General features: G+C 32.0%; 1 protein-coding gene across 1 annotated transcript in view; it reads left to right on the forward strand.

Annotated features, from left to right (window-relative positions):
* Nucleotides 1-247: 247 nt before the first annotated feature.
* Nucleotides 248-12,919, forward strand: part of DCDC1 (doublecortin domain containing 1) — a 119,926-nt gene continuing 107,254 nt past the window's right edge. The window contains 4 exon segments of the mRNA XM_033006914.1: nucleotides 248-394; nucleotides 397-535; nucleotides 2,382-2,575; nucleotides 2,984-3,146. Of these exon segments, the coding sequence (XP_032862805.1) occupies nucleotides 248-394; nucleotides 397-535; nucleotides 2,382-2,575; nucleotides 2,984-3,146 (643 nt within the window).

Raw genomic sequence — 12,919 nt, forward strand, 5'->3', positions numbered from 1 at the left:
TGCAAAGATTAATTGAGCTGAATTCTGAAATAATTTCATAGTTTGCAGAAATAAGAATCAGGATGAAACCATTAACAGTTTCATAAGGTGTTTTCCAACTTTTATTGAGTTGCTGTAGGCTTTTCTGAACTCCATACAGTCAATCATTACTAACTTAAGGTAGTTGAAAGAGCAGAGCGAAAAGATAAAATTTTAACTATAATTATCATATTTCTGTTTCAAAAAACTTCTCTCTCCCTATGCAAAAATGGCTGTGAAAAATATAGAAGGGAAGCAAAGGTCTAGACAACTTCTCTTTGCCCATAACATTCACATGGTATCAAGAAGGTCAAGACTTCAAGATTGTTCTACACATCAAACAAAATCAGTTCAGAGCTCTGATGGAGTATCAGACATATAGACAGCTACAAATCAAGCAGTACAGACAATTTCTGCCTTATATCACCATCCAATAAAAACAGAGCTGAAAGTGTTCCCACAGGTCAACTAAGGTAATCAAAGCTCCTCTCTTTTGGATTTAATCATGACTGCTGCAGTTCAGTCACCTTGTAATGATGATACCATTGATATTCTGAAACAGACCTTGATAATTTTTATTAAGATTTCTTGACCTAACAATTTCTCAGAGTATATCCTTTTTAAAGCCATATTGATTTCATCAAACATTTCCAAATGACAAATAAAATGACAGTAAACCAGTCATCCCAGTTTGCTTTATAAATTTTTAATAGTTTAGCAATAGATAGGCAATATCCATCAAGTTGACCCTCTGTAAAGAATAATGTAATTCTTTATAATTAATCCAAAATTAATTGATTCTGTCTGGAAAATCCAAGAGAACAATTGGATTTTGCAATGTACCATAAAGGTGATTAAAGTAAAGACGTGGTAAACAAAGGGGTATTTTAGTGTGTTTAATTTAGATCTCTTCATCAAAAGCTTTCTCCTTGTTAGTGCCTTCTGTTTTAAGTAGGTAAATTTTTGTAAACTGAGACAAACCTAGATGAACATAGTTATCATAGTATCCCCTCATTTGTGTGCAGATGTGACCTCAAATAGGATACAAATGGCTCTTTTTTTGTAAATGTTTTCTAAAATTGCCTTATCCAAAACCATTGAAGTATTTGTAATTGCTAATTTTGTATGATAAGACACATATTTCAATGTACTTGTTTCCTGGTATATGAAAGTCTTAAACTCTAAAACCAAAAAGAAAATATATGGTTACTTTTTAAGGGGACCACATTCTGGCTTGCTTTCTTATATGGTTTAGTACTCAATGATAAAGTAGCTACACTGATTTAATAGCATGACTTGCTTTAGAAATGCTAAGAAGACAAAAAGGCTTGGATTGTTGGATTCTTACATGGTCATTTTGTCATTCAAGAAATGTGGAAACTGTAAAATATGTGAGATTGCCAACATGCCATTATGGTTTAAGTGAAGTATCAGTTCAGTGCTAATTGAAAAATATCCAAGGTTTTTCATGGGAGAGAAATTAAAATCTTAGGCCTCAAACCAGTTTTGAGTTCTGCATGGAAACCTCTTGCTGCAGACTAGGACGGAGACCATATGTCACAAATGTTCTTGCTGAAGTATGACATTTTCTATAAATTTCCCTCCATTTTTTTTTTTTATGTTTTTCCCTCTCTTTTTAAAAATAGACTTACTGTGGTATTATTCAGAAGTTGTTTGTTGTATGAGCATTTTATAATTGTCTTTTTTTTTTTTTTAATTGAGTATTAGTTTATTTAATTTTATTCTGGCAGCTGCATTGAATATAGTTTGCTATCTGGGAAACAGAAACAATTAACAATAAGCCCCACTCTGCAGTCACTGTACAGGCATAATTGCTGTCAATTTGATTGAAATATTGCCTGAGAAAAGAGTGTCATCAGTTCTTACTTTTTAAACTAGAAGCAATAACCTACCTAGTATGCGCTGAAAGCACTCTTTAATTACAAGCTTTCTCAGAATCAACAACTCTTTTTTCTATACTTATTAGTGCAGTTAGATTTTGAAAAATACTTTTAAAATTAGGTGATTTATTTTCTTGTGAATTTCTTAAAATATTTTATAAAAATGTCTTTGTAGTGGAATTAAGCAACTCTTTCCAAGTATTCCAGAATTTCTGAATAAGCTCAGTTTGGGGTAGATTAAATCTATGTTGCTTATAACACTCCAATTTATCTGTATTTTCTATATTTATAATTTAGGTGCTGTGAACTAAGTTCTTGCACTGTGAAGAATTTTAATGACCATACATTCTGATTGTCTTGTTACACAATTATTATAAAAGTTCTAAAAACAGTTAAAAGAAAAAAAATGGCAAATATCTTGGATTGTTTCTTTAATATCATAAACTGTATTTTTTTCAACAGAATTAACTGTGCACTCTGTTTCAAAACTCTGGCATGTGCAGAGGGCATTTGAAGTATCCAAAGTTATTAAACAGCAGCCAAATGTAATCAAAATCATAGCTTACAAAAATGATACAAAAAAGATCTTTTTTAAACTCTCTGTGTCCTTAATTAAGCCAATAACCTCTGATAGAAGTTTTCCTACATGCATAAAGGTTATTTGTAGCTTATGCTTTAAACCCTAAAATAATTTTTTTTTCCTTTAAAACAAGCTTATATGAAACTTTTCTTCATTTGTACACTATTCCTAAGATGTGTGACTTGTTAAAAATTCTTATAAACAATAAGTGAAACAGTTACAGCATAATGTGCAATATTAGTTGACATTAAAAGGCAAGAGCACAATACTTTTAAACCAATCTTTTTAAGGTTTTATATTTTTCCCATCCTATGATTTCTAGTAATAATCACTAAAATACTAAATGACCTGTAGTGCAGTGGCTATGATTGGTAAATTAGTTGAGACTGGATCTTTTATTTCCAATTTTATTTTTCTGACTAAATATTGATCATAAAATAAATATGTGTGTAATTAGTATTCCTTACCTCTTGCATTCATTTAGCTGCTGGAGGAGTGCTCTGAAAAGCTGAATCTGAACATGGCTGCACGATGAGTGTTCTTGGCAGACAGCACTGAAGCACTAGAACCTAAAGACATACCCCATGATGCCGACGTTTATATTTCAACTGGAGAGACCTTTTTATATCCATTCAAAAAAATGAAAGGTAAAAAAAACAAAACAAAACTGAGAACCCCCAGCAAATGGCTTAAGGGGTACAATTAAAAATTATTTTCATCCTGTCTTTTTGCATGGTTTAACAAAACTAATGTTTACTCATTTACAGCTCAGTAAGAGGATAATGTGCTTAATGAAAGAAAAATCTACTGACAGCCACGTTTATTGCCCTTCATTAGCATTGGTACTTAATTTAATATAGATCTGAATAGACATTAGGGAGCCTGCAGGAGGTTAAATGGTGAAAATGTAAAGAGATTATTGAATTTACTGTTTAGTTTCAGTGACATCAGACAGACATAATTAATTAGTCTTATTCCACTAGCAAAAATGATCCAGAATGCAAGACTGGATTCATTAATGTAATTGTTTAAAAATTTTTGAAAGTTTAATACAGCAATATGGAATATCTACTTTGCTACATTTTATTAATTTCAGATTGTGTGGTAAGACCATTATTAAAAATTTTCTTCTTTCCTTCTCATTCCTTTAACAATCTGGTAATTACGTTTTATTTTTTACAAGGGGGGAAAACTATTTCTGAATCCTTTAGAGTTTAAATGTGAATGTGAATGTTTCTCTCTGTCATATTTTAAGATCATGTGGTACATTGTGCGATTTCTGCAGCAAATTTGTGGTAACATAACATTAGATTAAATGAGGTTCAGTATCAAATTCCAGATACTGATTGGGTATTTAATTAAATTATTAATTCAACCGACATTTGTGATAAAGAACCTTTAATTTATATAAACTAATTTATTATAAAAGGCAAAATTATTATTAGGATAGTGTAGGATAGTGATATGTGTAGGTAGGAATATAAAATTCCAGTGTACAATTCCAGTGAGAAATGCAAATAAGATAAATTGTTATGTAAAATATTGCAGTTTGTATGATCTTTTAATAGTAAAATGTGATCTGTTTTTTAAAAAGTTAGAATAGCGAAGAAAAACAAGACAAATCATTCAACTAGTGTGTGTATTTTATATATATGTTGTGTACATTTTTTATATATATTTCTTTGCACTATTGGGTGGTTTGTTCTTTTTTCTTATGTTCTTTCTTTAGAAACAAACCTTTGGTTTTGTTTTCTACATGGTTTTTAAATAGCATTTGTTATCTTGGAAAGTGTTAGGAGACATATGTTAATGTTAAATCTTTCATTCTGAATTTCAAAATATCCAAATGTACTTTTGCTAATTCTTTTACAGTTTGATATAACTTAATATAAATACATTTCAAGAAGATATCTATATAGTACTAATTACTAGCTATTTGTCTAAGAAAATTACTACTATATAGCTCTATACACATAAAAATCTCATATTAATTAGTAGATCCTTTATGATGTAAATCCTGTAATTAAACGTATGCTTACATAATCATGGAGGTATTCATGAGTGAAACTTTTGTTAGTAAGCCTGTGTCTTATATAATCAATTTTATATATGATAAAATGTTGTTGATAAAGTAAAAATTATTCTGAGTATGATACAGGTGATCCCTTCTCTACAATGGCTATAATGAATGGCCTATATATTCAGTAACAGGCACAGATCTTTATTTTTATTCTTGCAAAAGTGTATGATAAAACTGCTATTTGTACTGTATCAATCATTGAAATGATCCTCCTATTGCCATATTTTGATACAGGCACTGCTATAATTTGTTGCAAGCTCTTTACTGGTACTCATACTATACTTTCTCCATGCATATGACTTAAGTGTTATGATAGATTTTCAAATTCATTTAGAGAGTTTCTTTCTTTCTCTCATTTTCCTCTTGCAAGCCAAGTTCCAAACAAAAACTTCTGTGCTTTGTCTGCATATCTTTGGCTGTGTTTCATTGTGACATGCACTGCTGTTCTTTTAGCACCAAAATGTTGGCACACATTACTGAAAATTTCACACCATCTCTTGCTGGATCAGCAAGCTTAACCTACCAAAATCTGGTGTTGTTGAATGGTTTTTGACTGATAATCAATCTTTTTGCTGCTCGACAGTTGTTGCTGGGACACAGACTAGAGCAGGTGGCAGATGTGCCTTGTCTTTTGAGAAAAGAAAGAGTAGGTGAGCTTGGGCACAGAGTAACATATTGTGTGTCCATTAAAAGGGTAAGTATAACAGGAAAAAGTCACTGCTATAAGTAGAAAAGCTACCAATACCAGAAAATAGGCTTTTTTACACCCCTGTTTACAAGTTTAATAGAACTGGAAAATGACAGCTAATAGTGTAAAGTACCATGGGCTCAAAGATCAGAACTGATGTTAAAAACATTCATAAAATCTCTGTATAACATTCCATAATACTTTATTTTGCTTATATTTTTTAATTTATATGTAGTATGAATGACAATGTATATATTTTAAAAATGCTGCAATATATTGAAGATAGGTTTTAGAGATATATGTATTTTATATTTTCTTTCTCTAGCCCAAAACTGGGAAGAGAGCACAGAGTGGTATGACTTGTCAGCATAAACATACTGATCGCTGCCTTTGAGTCCTTAATGCATAGATAACAAGATCAAATGTCAGTAGTAATTCTTTTCTGCATGGAAATGGAAGATCAGTTACATACTGAAAAGCCCCAACCCTGCAAATATGTACAAGTGATCTCATGGAAATCGGAGAGACTTTTTACATGTGTAGTTACACACAAATATTTACAGGATCAGCACCTTTGTGGAAATCTGTATTTTGAGTACTGTATAAATCACAAAGTCTGTCAAAGTTGTACCATCTTGTGTATAGTTTCATTGCTTCAAGTGGTATAAATACCTGGATAAAATATAATTCACAGTGATGTTAATGTCTTGCTTTATTTGGATTTATTCACCATCTCATCTTTCTGACATATTAAAATTTAAATTGATATTTCAGTTAAGTGAATAAGGATTCAAACATGTTGACAAATTTAATGATTTAATATAAAAATTGAAAGCCATTTTTAAATTTATTTCAATATTTAGAATAAATACATGTGGCATATCAGTTATAAGGTGCTATTCCAACAGAAGTTTAGCAAACAGAAGTATCAAGTCTCCAGCATGTATAACACTTTTGGGGGATTATTGTGGAATTAGTACATTGGAGACCTGTGCCAAAGAATTAATGCTCTGTAGTATGTTGTTCTTCCATGTAATTTGCTGATGGTCAGTGGTCATATTTAATTAACTGCTCATAGGAAATATAAGGGAGACCAGGTACTTCAGTGTTTGTTTGCAGAAACATATATTTAGCAGTTACTGAATTTCAAAATATAATGGATATTCTTATTTGTTCTTTTTAATACCTCATGTTTCTCCTGTCACCTTTCATTGTACCCCCAGACCTCTTTGCAATTGAGTGTCAGGTGTCTGCAGTGTACTGCTTCATTTTTTCTTCATTACTACTGATTTCTTAGACTGATAGTAATTTCTTCCTACTGATTTTAATTCCAGTGACATTAGAAACCTTGCCAATAAATTAACTAATCAGTTAGCACTCCTTTATAAAAAGTTTGTGCATTTTATCAGTCATGCTATTGTGGAAAACATGGCTTCTTCTAAACTCCATCTTCAATTCAGTAATTTTTCAGTTTCTGTGTTTATCATTTACCTTGATCTTGCTTCAGAGTTACTAAGTTGGAGACAAAGGAGTTTTGGCTGATTAATCAATTGTGGATTTAAACTGCAATCCAAATCCAATTATGTTCAGGTCTAATTCACTGTACTACTGAGAGTAACATCAGTGATTTCTGCAGGAGCCTTCAGAGTAGTGAAGCTAAGCATTTATACAGATATATAACTATACTTACTAGAGTTCCACTGACTATAATGGGAACTAAGATGTCTAGCTCACATACAGATAATTTACAAGTAGACACATAATTTAGCTGTGTTGATTCTAAACCAAATCACTTCCTAAAGACAACATTTTGGCCAAAATATTGATATGCCATGTTGATATATTTTTTTGTAATTCATGCCAAGAAGGATTCCTTGCATGGAGCATGGTCTACTTCGCTGATCACATAGGTGCATTATCTGATTAATGCATCTTATTATCTGGGTACAGAGCGTTGTTTATGACTTACCTTCAGCTCTCATTCTATGGATGACTATAGTAAAAGAACACTAGATATGGAAACAATTAGTACAATAAGTACATAAATGTTCACTTTTTTACTACCTAGTCAACACATCTGTACTCTTTCACTTAGAGTTATATTTGTAGGATGTGTATATGTATATGTTTCCAGTACTGTGTGTAAAACTAAAAATAATGAATAAGATTTTGTCTTTTATTAATGCATGGTGACAAGGAGGTCACTAGAAAAAGTAATCCATGTTTAGTGTTCTTAATGCTTCATTTCAGGTCTGTATTTAAGTGAAGAGATAAAGATTTTTTTGTTTAATAACATTTAGATATCATGTGATCTACAAAATGAAATAATTTACCAAGACAGGTTCCAATTGTCAAGAATGTGTGTGAATCTTTTAAAATAGGACATATTTTCTACAAGGAGTGTCAGTGAAATGATGGATTCTTACCATTCTAAAAATTGACTGATTTGGAAATGTTTCAGTTCCAAGGAGTATTCTAAATAACATAGGGCTTTTTTTCATCAACACATAAAAAATAACACAAAATACAAATTTTCCTGTAATTAGTGTATTATATGTTATTTCAGTGCATTTATACTGGAATTTTGATCTGAAAAAGGAATATGCTATAAGAAATATTCACAAAATATGCAGAAATACATACCTCATCATATATTATGAGCTTGTCCATCTTATAATATAGGTTGAAGATCTCAAGATATACAACACAGATTTATTGTAAGCTAAAGAAATTTCCTCTTGAACCATCATGCATCAACATAGAATTGAATACTTATAAAATATCTTGGTCGTATCCTGAAAGATAGAATGACAAAAACCTGGTCTTTGAGTGGGATGCCAGTGAAACCTAGATTATATTTTTTCTTACAGGTTTCTGACAGAAAGTTAATTTTATTTTTTTACTAAGCAAAAATTTAGATTTAAATTATTATTACAGATTTGTACAGCCCTTTCCTGTTGTGAGTACGTTTTTGAAATCTGAACTATGCCCATTTCTGTGCTGTTTGGAACCCTCACAATATTGAAGTCTCCCTTCTCAGGGAGAATGCCACTTAGCGACATTCTGTCTGTAGTGTTTTTTACACAGGAATCTAGAAATCCCACCTTTAAAATGCTGTGTCTTTTCCTCTTTTAGATTTCTCACTTAGCAAACTCTACTACTTACTTTGGCACCAGAAGCAAAGGTACATGCAGTGTTCCCTCAAGAGTTTCCACAGCAGATTTTGATATGTTTTGTCAGACAACATGTATGGTGTCTTATTGATGGCACAATAACTGTAGCAAATGTATGTTGTCAGGCTCTAACTTTTTTCATGGTGTTAGGCTTCAGTCTCCTGTCCGTTAGCTCTGGAAGTTTGTCAAAGAAATATGAGAAACCTCAGTGGTATACTTTAGCTTGATGATGTTACTTGTTTGTAAAGATAGATTAAGCAGATGCTTGATTTCTGGGAGCAACCAATAGGCTTTATGGAGTGAGAGATGACAACTTAACTACAAGTTGTAAACTGATAGTCAAAAGTGATAATATGTTTACATACAAAGACACACTCACACATATACATATATATAAATAAAACCAAATAAGACAAATTGGTCAAGGTAGAAAAATCACTAGAGGGAATATTTATTCAACAATAGTTTGTCTGGGATTTTTTTTTTTCCAATTAAAAAGCTATAATTCAAGATCTATGTAAGCGTAAGATTAATTATACAAATGGAATTGTTCAGATAACCAGTAAACACCCATTATAATATGCTGCTAAACAGAGATGACTAAACTCTTTATAGACAGCTTCCACTTTTTCGTTAAGGAGAACTGATTTTATGAAATGATAGTATCTACCACATTCCATGTATATATATAATGCCCTATTTATTACCCTTTTATTACAGTTTCTCTTGAACAACTATGTTTCATATTATACTTCTGTTTAGGGCAGCAAAGAGTAAGATGATACTGCATGAGTTAGTTAGGTGCTAGTACAGTGTTTTGAGAGGATGCAGACTCTGATGCCTTACCCAGAATCCACTTGAATTTAAAGGGAGAGATAGAGCTTCCTTCATTGACTTCTGCATTAGGTCCTCAGGCTATAAAATGTCTGGATATGAAATGACATCTTTCTGTATATTTTTATGATATCTACAGCAGTAGGAACATAATTGTGGTAAGGAAGTCTGCAATTCTGTAATAGTAAAAAAAAAAAAAAAAAGAATGCTATTCTCTGGACTGGAAAAATACTTTCCAAATGTGGCTTAAAATTGTATCTTGAATGAAACAACATGGAAACAATAAGGTGCAGCCAAACCAATGTGAAATAACTGTGAAAGGTAGAGCTCTGTTTAATCTGTTGTTGAACCTGTGCAAGCACTTCCCCAAACATCATCTCAGAAGACAAATCCAGTGTAAATTTTGAGACATGTGTACAAAGAACCAGGAGATGCAAGGAAGTTTTGTCCATATTTTTCATATAACAACAGCTAAGGATCTTGTCTTGTAGAACCTTTGTCTTAGTTCCTTTATTTGCACTAAGCAGGAGTGTTAAAATGAAAAATTCTTCAAGAAATGCAAAACATTGAGATCTGTATCCCCACTAAGCTGTAGATTGCAGTAAGAATCTGCTTAAAATAATTCATAATTACATCTCTGACCCCTGATGTAAAAAAAAATAAACAAACTACAATTGATTGCCAGCTGTGTGGAATGGAGAAGTTGATCCCAATCTGGAACAAGACAGTCTTCCTACTGGTATTGTTCTAGATCCTGTGAATGTAAGTTCAAGAGGAAAATTTGAGAGGAACAGGGAAGATAAATAGAGAACACTGGTGACTAAGAAGCATTCTTTCTCTTTTCTCTGCCAAACTGAAGAAAATTGTTTGCATTGTAAACTATCACACTATCAATTGAATTTTGGGCTGAGAGCCAAAAAGCCAGAGAGTCTTAACCCTTCACCCTGTCTCTATATGTATTTATCATACTGCATTATTGCTGCAGTCTCTTCAGGGCTTATCTTATTTATTCCATTTGGCATTTACACCTGTTTAATTCCCCAAATAATTTTAGGTTTACTTGAGTGTAAATAAGGGAAGAATTCATATGAAATGACAGGAAGAAATGTTAATTATTTCTTTTAAACTGTACCAACACCAAATTTTTGATTTCTTGAAACAATTTTCACTGCTTCTGGACTGCTCAAGTATAATCATAGGAATGTTTGCTTAATTTTTAGTATTGATTCCCTGTTTTGCTAGACTAATATTAGCAGTTTTAATTGCTAATCATTTACATATTTTAAATTGTTTCCCAAAGTAAAATGTAACTTAATTTTTTAAAAAGAAATATAATATTATTTTTGTCAAGTAAATTCTAGATTTCAGATTCCTATGACACAAAACATAGTGAAAAACATTCATCAGTCATTGATGAACTCAAATTTTTATTTGTGTTTTCTGAAAAGCATATAAAAGTCTTTTCGCAATCTGGGGATCTTCTTTAGTTTAAATGGACACTGAAACCATGACCCATTTTCCTGAAGAGTTCATAAAAAAGTTCAGGGTGAAGCAATGCAATATGTTGATTGGCAGAGAAGATGGGATGTTTGTAATTTTAATCAAATTTAGAATTAAGACATACTTCAAATAATATGTCAGACTAGTGTTAGCGAGTTTAAAATCTAATGACAACTGCTGTCATTATTAGTTAAATATAGCCATTGTGCCTGTGGCAATAAATGATGACACTTCAGAACATGCAGAAACAAAAAACTCTCAAGTATTTAAAGAAAAAGGAGTGACTGTAAACTTAGTTAAACACAGGAATGTGACCTGGGCATAATATATTTCCAAATAAGAGGCATCTGTAATTTGAACAGAGGGCATAACAATGCAACATTATGTGTCGTTACTACTAGAGTGTTTAAATGTTAGGAAACTTGGGCCTTTCTTCCTGTTTCATAAATGTATATTAAGTAGTTTCAGTATATTTGTAATACCATCTGCTAGTCCCTTTAAACCTCTAAGTGTATTCCTTTCTATTATCATTTGAAGAAAGTTTCTTACAACTCTGTAAATCTTGTTTCAGCAGTGACAGTATAAAGCAATTGTGAATGAAGGGTATAGGTGTTGGGAGAATAAGAAAATTGAATTTTGAAATAAGTTCAATGTAACAGGAAATGTGTGTGTAACATACAAACCTGGGCTCAGATCATGAACAATATAGTCAGTACATAGATAGAGAATGTCAAATGAAAATTTTAGTGCTCTCTAAGTTTATATTTGTTATTCTTCAAGTGACATCCTTCATTCTTAGTAGTGAGCCTCTATGTCATCATATTATTAAGAATTCTTTTACTGGAGAAAGGTATTCCTTGGCATATGAATTTGAACTGTAATTCTGCTATCTTGAGATGATAAAGATTTACAGCTGTCTTAACTAGCAGTAGTAGTGTGTGTTTTGTGGGGGTTACTTCCATTTAGGTAATATATTCTGTTTATCTACAGTTCTCAGTGTAATGTCAGTTTGCCGACTTAATCTTCACTTTCTGTACCAAATTATTTACCAGTGTTGCTGATCTTGTGTAAATAATTTCAACAGCTAACATTAAGCATAATACCAAGAATATAATTTGATTTTTGAAAACTATGGTAAATTCTGGCATAAAAAATTATGTAAATGATGTGTATAAAAATAGGTTAGGATTTCTAAATTTGCAATATCAAGCAGTTAGTGTTAATTTAGCAGTTAACAATTTAAGGTACATTATGGTTGGCAGTGGCTTGTACGACTATGTGCTACAAAGTGGCAGATTACTGAGAATCACAGAATAATTTGCCTTGAAAAGGACCTCTGCAGGTCATCAATTCCAATCTCCTCAAATAGGGCTAATTTTAAAGGTAAGACAGGTTGCTTGGGGCATTATCCAGTCAAGTTTTGAAAATTTCCGAAGATGGAATTTCCCTAGCCTCTCTGAGCAAGGCATTCCACTGCTTAATTATCATCAGTTTTTTTCCCTACTTTTAGTTGAAATTTCTCATGTCATAGCTGTGACTGTTTCCTCATGTCCTTTTAATGTGCTCTTTTGAGGAATCTCTTTCTCAGTCTTTCCTATAGCTGTTCTTTAGGTAGTTGAAGGTTGCAGCTAGACCTCATCTCAGCTGCCTTCTATTCAGGATCTCTTAACTTCTCCTTTTACATAACGATGCTCCATTTTATTCCCAACTCTGAAAGTGAATTAAATCCACTTGTGTTGTAGTAAGAGTAGTAGGTCCTTGTAGGTGATCTAAGTATTTAAGCAATGATATAAGAACTTATATATGAAACAACTTGTCTGTTTTTAATTATGTTAGTTTATTAATAGAGTATATCTATATCCTCTCTTCCTACAAACCTTGGCAATCTTCTACCTTCCATTGTTCATATTTGCTCTATTTATATCACATATCCTGGGCATGTAAATACCTCAAAATATTTTTAGCAGGGTTAGAAACTTCCTTCCAGCCTCCCATCAAAACACTTCTGTTATGTGTAATATTTTCAGTTATAGCACCAGTGTGAAGCATAGGGTAAGTTCAAGAGAAGCAGCATTTACAACAGACACTAAGAAATCCTGAAGAAAGGGATGAAGCTGAAGTCTCATCTGATGCCTCAGCTTAAAC

Source organism: Tyto alba, unplaced genomic scaffold, assembly GCF_018691265.1.
Source record: "Tyto alba isolate M040663 unplaced genomic scaffold, T.alba_DEE_v4.0 Super-Scaffold_8, whole genome shotgun sequence".
In the NCBI taxonomy this organism is placed as follows: domain Eukaryota; kingdom Metazoa; phylum Chordata; class Aves; order Strigiformes; family Tytonidae; genus Tyto; species Tyto alba.